We start from the raw sequence: 11,000 nt of genomic DNA on the forward strand, positions 1-11,000 counted from the left end.
GAAAGCCTGTCTCCATCTTGGCTGGTTGACTGTAAAAACACCAGTTTTTTTATGTACTTCCTTATCTTGAGTCCAAATGGTCTCATCTTTAAAACTTATGTAGTGCAGCAAGACACAGGCAGTTAGCTTAGCTTAGCACAAAGACCGAGACTGCTCCCAGCAAAGGAATACTCATTATTAATTTTCATTATTAATTATTAATAATACTCAGCACATTAAAAACCCTGTAAAACCACAACTTGTCGTTTATACACTTCACTTTTTGTATGGATTAAACACATGAGATTGTTTAAGAGCTGCACGTTTGCTTTTTAAAAATACTCATCACCAGCGGAATTTAAATTGCTGATGAATTTCAAAGGCTCGGTCTCCAGAGCAACAATCTACTCTAGTTTTTTATTAGTTTAATATTTCCTTTTTTTTTTTTTTTTTTGCCAAAAAGCAATGCAGCAGTTTTCTGCAGTAACTGAGCTGGTGGAAGACATTATGAAATTATGTGTGCAGAACAGTCATGGGTGTTTTCTTCCAGGAAATTATGTAATTTGGCCGTATCGTCTCTGTTGGCTGACTTAATGATGGTAAACTGTTACAAATAAACCTGTAAGAAAATGTTTTTTTTATGTTGGTCCTATGAAATAGAATTATTTAAAAACATGACAAATCTTTTAATGTCAGATTACATTGTTGGAAAGTGGTACTGTAATTTAATTATTAATATTAACAACATTTTATGTGGCTGTTAAAGGCATCAGTGACTTCAGTTATTACATTATTATTGTTATTATTATTATTATTATTATTGTTAATACAAAGCAGGGGCAGTTGGGTGTGGTTGTTGTCAGTTACTATGTTTAACGTTAGCAGACATTTTTCCTGACTCGAGTTAATACAGGGTGGAGAGTCACGTTTGGGTGGAGGTAGCATCTTTTTCAATGCAGGCTAAGCTGCGTTTAATGCACTGAATGGCTTTAGGTTGCTGTAAAAGGTGTGGAAACAGGTCTAACCTTTATGTTGAGTCCTTTGTTGACAGCTGTTGTCTTGCAGATATTTGAGGGGGTGGTGAACCTGCTGGACAGGTTGCAGGCATGGCACAGCACCCCTGGCAGCCCCGGGAACACCGAACTGAAGGAAATGGCTCAGATCGGCCTACGTATCATCACCGGATATATCCAACAGCCACACTCGCAGGTCAGCAGAACCCACAAGTTGTCCTGTCCAGTACACCAACCATAAATTAAAAAAAAAAAAAAAAAATTCTCCTTGTTCATGTCTTTCACAACCCAAGATTGAACTTTGCAGGAAATAAATTTAAAGGGGTTGCAGAATTTATTTAACTTGATATGTGCACTCAGATAAAGCCATACCAAGAAATACCAAGCCTTCTATGGGTTTCTTTTCAAAGACATTGCAGTCATTCCTCTGAGGGAGTGTTCTGTATGAAAGGGCAGCTCCTCTCAGAGTTATGGCTGCTGCTGCTGCTGCTCGTTGTTAGATTGTGAGATTGGGGGAGCGGTCATAAATGAACTGGACACAAGGCTTTCCATCAAATGTTGTTGGTTGCGTTCATCTCCAAAGTAGTACAACTCCGCCCATGGCCATTTGTTTTTCCAAATGTCAGGTCTGGAATAGATTCACTTAATTGCACCCGGACGTAACAGCTGCAGGTGTCCTGGAAATAAACCAACTTTAGTAGATTGAATATACAATACAAACTGAGATTAGAATAAAAGAAATACTGACATAGCTACATTAAATCCAATGGTGGAAACTAACTAAGCACATTTACTAAAGTTCTGCACTTGTGTAGAGTTTTGAGGGACTGTGCGCTACTTCTTACTGAGACTCTCGTACGTTTCAGAGTGAGATTGTCCTTTTTTCTCTGCTACATTTACCTGACAGCTTGAGTTACTTTGCAGACGGAGGTTTCTCATACAAAAGATTTAATCCACTCATAGATTATGATGAGGAATCATAGATTAAACCACTGAAACGTGTGTAAAAAGTTCAACCTATGTACATAAGTAAATATGCTTGTAGAATTAATTCATCAGTATTAACAGTCTAATAATATCATATATACTAATATATAACAGCCAGGGTCCAATTTGCTACCAAAGGAGTACTTTTACTCCTGATACTTGTAGTACATATTTCTGATACTCTGGATGTCTGTACTAGTATAATTTTACATACAGGACTTTTGAACTAATTAAAATACCATTACATATATGTTTGTTTATCATATCCTTTTTAAAGGATAGACTCTCAGTTATAAAGTTAGTAAGTTATTTGCCTTTTGCCCCTCCTCAGGTGTGTGTGATGGCCTATGTGAAGCTCCACAGCCTGCTCCAGACTGTGCTGTGTCTGAGCTGGGAGGAGGTGTGCTTCCTACTGGGGCAGCTGGGCGCCCCCCTGTGGCCAGGAGGTGTAATGGACAGCACCAACTGTGGACACCCAGAGACTTTCTCCCAGCTGGTGCCCATTGTGCGAACCCTGCTCGACCAGCATGCCAACCCCATCACCCTCCAGAACCTGCTGCCCAACCTGCCCATCACCAACGGCAGCACCACCTTCGCCCAGGACCTGAAGGTTTACTGTCTCACGCTGGAGTGGCAGGGGTTTTACCAGCAGCAGGTCAGTGTGTTGGCTGATATAATGCATTTAAAATCAAAATGTCATTTATCTTTTGTTTAGGGATTCTAGAGAGCCTCCATCTCCTGTTTTTGTTATGACTGAGTCGGTATAATCAACCCTCCACTCTCAGATACTGCTGGCTCTGTTCTTCATCACATTAATGTACACTCAGGATTTTTGCAATCTTTCTTCCCAGTGTGACCAGTTACATCTCACTGGGTGGCTGAGAAATCTAATGCAAAGTTTAAAAAAGCTATCACAAGTTTAGAAAGGAAAAAAAAAAGAAACAGCGCTACACTCCCAAATGTTTTCTAGCTGACCTTCGATGTATTTTAGGCAGAGATCAGTTTATGCTCAAACTCGAAGCTGAGATATTTTAAGAACTGATGCCAAACAGACACACTCACCACTAGCTGAGCGCAGATTTATCATCGCTCTGTGTGACAGTGCATGCTCATAAATCTGTTTTGTTTAGATTACTTTTGTATACGGATCCCGCAATACATTAGCCAGCATGGCATAACATTGGCTGCCTTGATAGTTTGGACCAGGCTGATTTCTCACATGTATGTCTTAAGTGTGTATGTGTCTGCAGTTTAAGTAGTTTAGCCGATGTATTTATGTTTATACAGCTTCATGTTCTTAGCGTGTAACGTGAGACGGTAAGAGGGAAGGAAAAAAACAACAGATGAGTTTAGACAGTGCAGCAGTTGTAAAAACATCTCTTCTAATGTAATAAATAAATAAAGGGGAACTGTCAGTCAGATGGGGAAGTGTGATGCCATTCCTGTCTCCTGTTTTCATGCATCTAACTTACTCATCCTTCAGGTCCTGTGGTGGCAGAAGGTAAAAAAAATCAGCCACCCTGTGTTTAAAAAAGAAAGACAAGTTATGACCAGTGCAGCTTCTATTTGATATGATTTATATTTAATTTTGATCATTTCTTTCTTGAGTGTTTGACTCGCAGTGATTTTATGAATGTGTGTTTTTCAGTTTTTGCCTCGTCACTTAGAATCCACATTCAAGGACCACAACAGATGCATTAGTCTTTGACTTTATTGTGTCATCCGTGACATTTTTGTGTAACTGTGTGTGACTGAATGTACGTCCTCTCCTCCTCAAAATCTTCCTCTAGGTCCAGCCCACCATGGAGCAGTACGAGCTGGACACATTTGGGAGGAGCCACGACATCATGTCCAATTTCTGGAACTCCTGCTTCGATGACCTGATGAGCACGGCCTTTAAGCGGGACAAAGACAGATCTGACAGCAAATCCAAGTTTCAGGTTATGAGAGAACTTCCAGGCTTCATGCATGATATGAAGAAGTTTTAACAGGTTACTGATTTGATATTTCTGACTGTTCTTTATTTTTCTTTATTTTTTATTTTTTGCAAAAACAGGAAGTGATCGTGGACCCCTACCTGAAGCGAGTCAGAAGTGAAAACAACAGGTACCTCATTTGGCAGAAGCAGAGCTCCAGCCAGCAGGGGGTGGTGTGGCAGCACTGGAGAGCTCTCCGCAGGCTTTTGACCAGTGAGAGAGGAGCATGGGCCAACAGGTATGATGGCATCTGACTCTCAATCAGTTATTGTTGAAAATACTCTCTGGCCAAGGATTCACATTTACAAATCCAAGAGGAAACAGTGAACCGCCAGTGGCCTCCAACATCTATTTATGCTTTTCAATTCTAATTTTTCTTTTGCTGTATTTTTTTTTGTTGACAGAGTTCAACCAGAGGTGAAATGGAAATTGTCCAATGCAGAGACCTATTCAAAGATGCGTCTCAAACTTGTACCCAACTACAACTATGACACTCACAGTGAGGCCAGTGCGCTGAGGGACAACATGGGTATGTCACAGAGTACAAAGATACTAACTTTTCTTTTCCTTTTTTTCTTTTTCTTTTGTCATTTAAGCAGAATGGTGCTCTGAAGACGTGCTGTGTTCTTTTTGATTTATTTTCAGGAGCTGATAGCCCTCGTAGCTCTGAACCTCTCCCACTGGCTGTTGCAAAGGAAGCAAAAGTGAGCGACATGGAGGATGATCAGTTAGGAGAAGAGGACCTCGTCTTTTTGGATAATAAGTGAGTGGCTAGTTCGCAGATCTTCTCGGCTTCTATATTTTCCATTGGCCATAAACTAAAAGTAAAAAACTCACTTGATGTGGACCCGGGCGACGAGTTTTGAAACACTAAATTTCACCAAACGGGCGCCCCTTGAATATAATGTATCTGGTATTTGCAAATGCGGTGCAGGAAATGTTAAGGTGTACCATCTTCTTTGCTTTCAGGGTGGAGGGAGAAGATGAGAGCCAGAAAGAAAAACTGGTTCTGTCGGAAGACTGTGAGCTCATCACCATTGTGGCGGTCGTTCCTGGTCGTCTGGAGGTCACCACACACCATCTTTACTTCTATGATGGCAGCAGTGAGAAAGAGGAGACGGAGGAAGGTAATATAGTATATATGTGATCACAGACATCACACCTTGCCATTTTTTTTCCACTGGTCTACAAAGGGTTCTGTAAAAAAAAAAAAAATGAGTAATGAGTATCACTGCCTTCAGGAATCGGGTTCGATTTCAAGAGGCCTCTGTCTCAGCTCAGAGAAGTCCATCTGAGGCGCTACAACCTGCGCCGCTCTGCACTGGAGCTGTTCTTCATAGATCAGGCTCACTACTTCATCAACTTCAGGAAGAAGGTGTGGCTCAGTTCAAATTTAATTAGAATTAAATAATACATGTTTGTTAAATGATGTGGTGGTATGAAAAAAAAAAAAAAACAAAACTATGTTTTTCCTTTCAGGTACGAAACAAAGTATATTCGAGGATCCTGGGGTTGCGGCCTCCCAACCTGTTTTACTTCGGCTCCCGCTCCCCCCAAGAGCTGCTGAAGGCATCTGGGCTCACACAGGTGTTTATTTAATACAGTCCTCTCTATGAAACTTATTAGATCTTACTTATTCTGATTGTGTTTGACCTGATCTGTTGTTGATATCTTGAACAGAAATGGGTATACAGAGAAATCTCCAATTTTGAGTATTTGATGCAACTGAACACCATTGCTGGACGCACTTACAACGACCTGTCGCAGTACCCTGTGGTAAATACACACCATCTCTCCCTGACAGTGTTTTTATTGCAAAAGGTGATGTGCTTTCAGTGTGAGGCGGCATCATGTTGCATTTTTTTTTGTTTTGTTTTGTCCTCAGTTCCCCTGGGTCTTGTGTGACTACACCTCTTCTGTTCTGGATCTCGAGGACCCATCGGTTTTCAGGGACTTGTCTAAACCCATAGGTGTGGTCAACCCACGCCATGCACAGAATGTCAGAGAAAAGTGAGTGGTTGTATAACAATGTGACTGTGGCTGCATCACCAGCCAACTGTCAATTACACACTACAAAGCAGCAAAATGCTTTGGACAATGTCAAGAATCTATAATTTTCAGCATCTTTCTGCATCTGTCACCAGGTATGAGAGCTTTGAAGACTCAACAGGCACCATTGACAAATTCCACTATGGGACACACTACTCAAATGCAGCAGGAGTCATGCACTACATGATCCGCATGGAGCCATTCACCACCCTGCATATCCAGCTGCAGAGTGGCAGGGGGGAACACTGACCCGTGCATGATATTTCTAAGTATTTCCTGCTGATCTCTGGTCTTACATTGGTATGCCGTGTCGTTGTGTAGGTTCGACTGTGCAGACAGACAGTTCCACTCAGTGGCAGCCGCCTGGCAGGCTCGCATGGAGAGTCCCGCTGACGTCAAAGAGCTCATCCCGGAGTTCTTCTACTTCTCAGAATTCCTGCAGAACATGAACGGTAAGCAGCACTTATACCTGTGGTCAAATTTTAAAGCAAATGAATCTGATGTGTTTTGTCTTTAGCTGCATCGCTGATATATTGTTGACATAAAGAAGCTAATGCATGTTTGCTTGCTGTAGGATTTGACCTGGGACATTTGCAGATATCTCAGGACTCCGTGACGGATGTTCTGCTGCCTCGCTGGGCCACATCAAGAGAAGACTTCATCAGGAAACACAGGAAAGCCCTGGTGAGTCCACACAAACAGCCACAGTCTTAAACACTCACACTGGCTGCCAATCATGCAGGCGTTGAAGATGACAGCATATTGTATGTTTGACCCTAGGAATGTGAGCATGTGTCCAGTCACCTCCATGAGTGGATTGACTTGATCTTTGGCTGCAAGCAGAGAGGTGAAGAGGCAGTGAATGCACTCAATGTCTTCTACTACTGCACTTATGAAGGTAAGGCAAGAGTGAATACCTTTTCTTATTAATGAAAGAAAAAAAAGTGCAACATTTCCTTCAGTTTTTTTTTTTCTTCCGCACCTTGTGTCCCATAAAAAAAAATCATTCTTCCTTGTTGTTTGTCCTCTCTGCAGGTGCAGTAGATCTGGATGCAATTGCCAACGAGAACGAGCGCAAGGCCCTGGAAGGCATCATCAGCAACTTCGGACAGACACCCTGTCAGCTCCTTAAGGTGCTGCTCCCGGTCTAATTCACAGCTCCTTTTTGAGATTCCATTATCAACAAAACTCTGTGATGTTGAGTTTAAAAAGATAAACATATCATGTTCCTGTCTCCACCCAGGAGCCTCATCCTCCTCGTATGTCAGCTGAGAACGCAGCCAGGCGGCAGGCCCGCCTGGACACTATGCCCCCAAATATCTTTGAGGAGCTCAAGAAACTGCGGTCATTTGTCGAGGTGGGGCCTAAAATGCTTTGAAATCTCATCGTGATCTCATTATTCTACTTCTAAAAAAAAAATAAAAATATTTACATGTGTGTGCGCTTGTGTGTGCCTCAGGTGGTGAGTGACGGCGTTCCTCTGGTCCAGGCAGTGGTACCAAAGAGCCAGAATCGCTCCTTCATCATCCAGGGCTCAGACATAATGGTATGGCTGCAGTCATGACAGCAAAAATATATTCATTTTTTAATTGTTGAGGTTCGTAATTTTCATACCATGTCATTATTTCTCTCCAGGTGACTGTGAGTTCAAACGGGTTGATAGGAACGCATAGCTGGCTGCCGTATGATAAAAACATCGCCAACTACTTCACCTTCACTAAGGACCCCACGATCACTAATCCCAAGTGAGTGCCCTCAGAGCATATTATTTCACATTAAAATATCATATGATAAATAGCATGAAAAAAAGCTTGACTTTGGACCCCTGAATTTATTGTGTGTAAAATATCCCACTTATTTTTTTTTTTTCGGCATCTCAAAAGATGCATAAAATCTTCCTGACAGTTGGATGGAAGCGTAACATCTGCCTTGGCATCCTTTTCTTGTCTGTGAAGCTTCAAAGCACGTTTCATTAATTGAAATTTGCTTTAATGGATCTTATTTTATCCTGATCTTGAACGTGGATCACATAAACAGAGAATAAATCAGGATGAGAAGCATTTGAACACTGGGGCTTCATGCAGGTTGTAATTTGCAGATGTCATGACAGTTTTATGTTGTGATTATAAATCTCCTCCGCATCTAGGCCATAGCCTGGCTCTCACTTCTTGTTTCTAACTCGCTTTGATCTTTTGCGACCCTGCTTTGTGCTGCAGAACACAGCGTTTCTTGAGTGGGCCTTTCTCTCCCGGGGTGGAGATCAGCGCTCAGGTGCTGGTGGTGTCCAACGACGGACGTCTGCTGTTCAGCGGAGGACACTGGGACTGCAGTCTCCGCGTCACCCAACTGGGCAAGGGCAAGCTGGTTGGCAGGATCTGCCGGCACATTGGTGAGCTCTTATTGTTGTATGTTTAACTTTTAATATACAAGCTTTGTTTAAGTTTTGCATATTTATTTGTATTTTTGTGTGTTCCACAAAGACGTCATTACTTGCTTGGCTCTGGATCTCTGTGGCATCTACCTCATCTCTGGTTCAAGGGACACATCCTGTATAGTGTGGCAGGTCCTACAGCAGGTAAACGTCTTCATAGATCCCTGTCTGCATCCAATAAGTCACTCACATGTGCATGAATATAATCTGCCATCAAAGCCATCATGGCTTCACATATGGATACTCCTTCGTCCTTCAGGGTGGCTTCTCCAGCGGCCTGTCTCCTCGGCCGGTGCAGGTACTCTGTGGACATGACCAGGAGGTCACCTGTGTGGCCATCAGCACTGAACTGGACATGGCTCTCTCAGGGTCAAAGGTCAGAGGTGTCACACTCTATAAACACTTGCTGGACACAAAGTACCTATTGTGTGTGATGGGTTTTGCATATTGATTTGACATTTCGACACTTAGTATCAAAGTAATGATTTAATATAATGTAGGCAGATAATTCATAAGCCTTTTTTTTTTTTTTTAAATCTCTGGAGTGCATTATGCTCCAGTTCTGCATGTTTGTGTGGGTGTGAAAAATTGTGTTCAATAAGATGCCTGAAAATCCTACTTGGATTTTCTCCAAGCAAAATGTGATGTGGCTCATTAGAAGTGAGAATCTAATCTAATCCACAGGAAACAACCACAAAACACAAACGTTATGGGTATGAGGAGACAAATGTTGCCATCTTAAAGCTTAAAGCAACAAAATGAACAGTGGGTAAACCACAGTTTTGTCTGGCTGTCATTTTGAGCTTTTCATCCTAACTGGTATTAAAATCAGAGAAGATACAAGATACAAGTCTGTCATTCTTAGTTGTAGTTATAGGAGCTTTGATCTTTATTTATTTTGATTCTCACTGTGTGGCTTATGGTTTGAAAACCCTGGTTTGCAGTGGGAAACTTAAAAAAAAAAAAAAAACAACAACAAAAGGTGCAGTTTTCACTGTTGGTTTGAATCAAACCTGACCCTCACTCTGACATTTACTGTGTCAGGACGGGACTGTAATAGTGCACACTGTCCGACGAGGCCAGTTCCTGCGAACCCTGCGACCTCCCGGTAATAGCTGTGTACCCGCCCAAATCTCTGAGCTCCAGGTGGGCATGGAAGGCCACATTGTGGTACAGACCTCGCTGGAGGAACGCTCCAACAGGAAGGTACATGAATACATCCAGTATACTAGCATTCATATGCAAACACAGTTATACTCAAACAAAGTTTCTCAGCCTGCTTATGCCAGTGCTAATTCTACGTCTTCCTACAGGGCAAGTACTCCATTTATGTTTACTCGGTAAACGGCTGCCTGCTGTCCTCCTTCAGCATGGAGGAGCAGGTGACTGCTCTCCACCTGGTGTCTGAATATGTCATCCTGGGCACCATGCAGGGCAGCCTCCACATACGAGATTTATACAGGTAAAAAAAAAAACTATATGATATAACATAATGATGCCAATTTTCAGCATTTGCAGAAACTCTAACTCCTCTATGTTTGACAGTCTGGATGCCTCGGTAGCTCCCCTGGCCTTGATGGTTCCTGTGAGGAGTGTGTCTGTCACCAAAGAGTGCAACCACATCCTCGTTGGACTAGAGGACGGGAAGTTAATTGTGGTGGGGGCAGGGAAGCCAGAGGAGGTGAGAACCAGGACATGAAGTGAGATGAAGTGTGAGATGAAGGAGTGGGGTGGTGGTGTATGTTTGTATGTGTAAGTGTGAGGGGGGTGGGGGCGTAATCATATGCTAAATACTAGTTGAAAACCAGGTTTTTCAGATGGTAATGGAGCGTCTTTAGTCTAACATCTCCATTTTAGCCCTGAAGTGAAGATTAACATGTTTCCCCTCCTCGTCTCAGGTTCGCTCAGGACAATTCTCCCGTCGCCTGTGGGGCTCCACACGCCGCATCTCTCAGGTGTCGTCAGGTGAAACTGAGTACATTCCCACTGAGAAGGCTGGGAAATGAGATGGAACTCTGAAGGTTGAAATACCTGCACCGTCAAGATGCCCACCGGACTCGACAAGGCCTTCCATCCTTTACAAGCTGGGAAACTATCCTCCTCAGCCACTGATCTCTCTGAGAGAGCAACTGTACACTGAGCACTTTTTTATTCTGAGATGATTTGATATTTTATTGCGTATTTCATTGACAGTTGTGTACTGTTTTTAATCAGCATCATTCCAAAGAGTGGCCTTGTTTTGTGGATGGCAAAGAGCTTGGTGTTTACGGTTGTGAACTGTTGTCAGACTCTGTGTACACCGAGTCATATTTCAGGGGAATGACTCACTCTGATGCACATTCAGCCTCAGACACAGAGAAAAGTATCGCTGCGAACTCCCTGGGCTCCGTGTTCTTGGCTGCGATCTCTGTGCTGTGCAATGGCACCTTCTTAGAACTCCTGGAAACTTGAAAATCCACTGCAGGCGTTGCTCGAGATTTCCATATTGCAATACTGGTGAATACCACAAGAGGGTTTGCTTTGTAAAGACAGACACAAGGGGTGGGGGGGGGTGGGGGGGGGGGG

General features: G+C 42.8%; 1 protein-coding gene across 4 annotated transcripts in view; it reads left to right on the forward strand.

Moving 5' to 3' along the window:
* The window catches only part of nbeal2 (neurobeachin-like 2), a 32,128-nt gene extending 21,143 nt beyond the window's left edge, over nucleotides 1-10,985 (forward strand). For all 4 annotated transcript variants that reach the window (XM_087173163.1, XM_087173162.1, XM_087173165.1 and 1 more), the window contains 26 exons: nucleotides 1,045-1,188; nucleotides 2,311-2,634; nucleotides 3,770-3,919; nucleotides 4,036-4,193; nucleotides 4,360-4,484; nucleotides 4,601-4,718; nucleotides 4,925-5,082; nucleotides 5,197-5,330; nucleotides 5,435-5,542; nucleotides 5,636-5,731; nucleotides 5,841-5,965; nucleotides 6,100-6,238; nucleotides 6,324-6,456; nucleotides 6,579-6,688; nucleotides 6,785-6,902; nucleotides 7,040-7,137; nucleotides 7,248-7,361; nucleotides 7,464-7,550; nucleotides 7,640-7,749; nucleotides 8,221-8,393; nucleotides 8,485-8,579; nucleotides 8,695-8,811; nucleotides 9,480-9,641; nucleotides 9,749-9,897; nucleotides 9,981-10,116; nucleotides 10,334-10,985. In XM_087173163.1, coding sequence (XP_087029289.1) covers nucleotides 1,045-1,188; nucleotides 2,311-2,634; nucleotides 3,770-3,919; nucleotides 4,036-4,193; nucleotides 4,360-4,484; nucleotides 4,601-4,718; nucleotides 4,925-5,082; nucleotides 5,197-5,330; nucleotides 5,435-5,542; nucleotides 5,636-5,731; nucleotides 5,841-5,965; nucleotides 6,100-6,238; nucleotides 6,324-6,456; nucleotides 6,579-6,688; nucleotides 6,785-6,902; nucleotides 7,040-7,137; nucleotides 7,248-7,361; nucleotides 7,464-7,550; nucleotides 7,640-7,749; nucleotides 8,221-8,393; nucleotides 8,485-8,579; nucleotides 8,695-8,811; nucleotides 9,480-9,641; nucleotides 9,749-9,897; nucleotides 9,981-10,116; nucleotides 10,334-10,441 — 3,489 coding nt within the window. In that variant the 3' untranslated portion in view covers nucleotides 10,442-10,985. The remainder of the gene's footprint in view (nucleotides 1-1,044; nucleotides 1,189-2,310; nucleotides 2,635-3,769; nucleotides 3,920-4,035; nucleotides 4,194-4,359; nucleotides 4,485-4,600; nucleotides 4,719-4,924; nucleotides 5,083-5,196; nucleotides 5,331-5,434; nucleotides 5,543-5,635; nucleotides 5,732-5,840; nucleotides 5,966-6,099; nucleotides 6,239-6,323; nucleotides 6,457-6,578; nucleotides 6,689-6,784; nucleotides 6,903-7,039; nucleotides 7,138-7,247; nucleotides 7,362-7,463; nucleotides 7,551-7,639; nucleotides 7,750-8,220; nucleotides 8,394-8,484; nucleotides 8,580-8,694; nucleotides 8,812-9,479; nucleotides 9,642-9,748; nucleotides 9,898-9,980; nucleotides 10,117-10,333) is intronic.
* Nucleotides 10,986-11,000: the final 15 nt, after the last annotated feature.

This window comes from Seriola lalandi, unplaced genomic scaffold (assembly GCF_002814215.2).
Source record: "Seriola lalandi dorsalis isolate HSWRI2012SDOR001 ecotype SW California unplaced genomic scaffold, Sedor1 jcf7180002054062, whole genome shotgun sequence".
Classification (NCBI taxonomy): domain Eukaryota; kingdom Metazoa; phylum Chordata; class Actinopteri; order Carangiformes; family Carangidae; genus Seriola; species Seriola lalandi.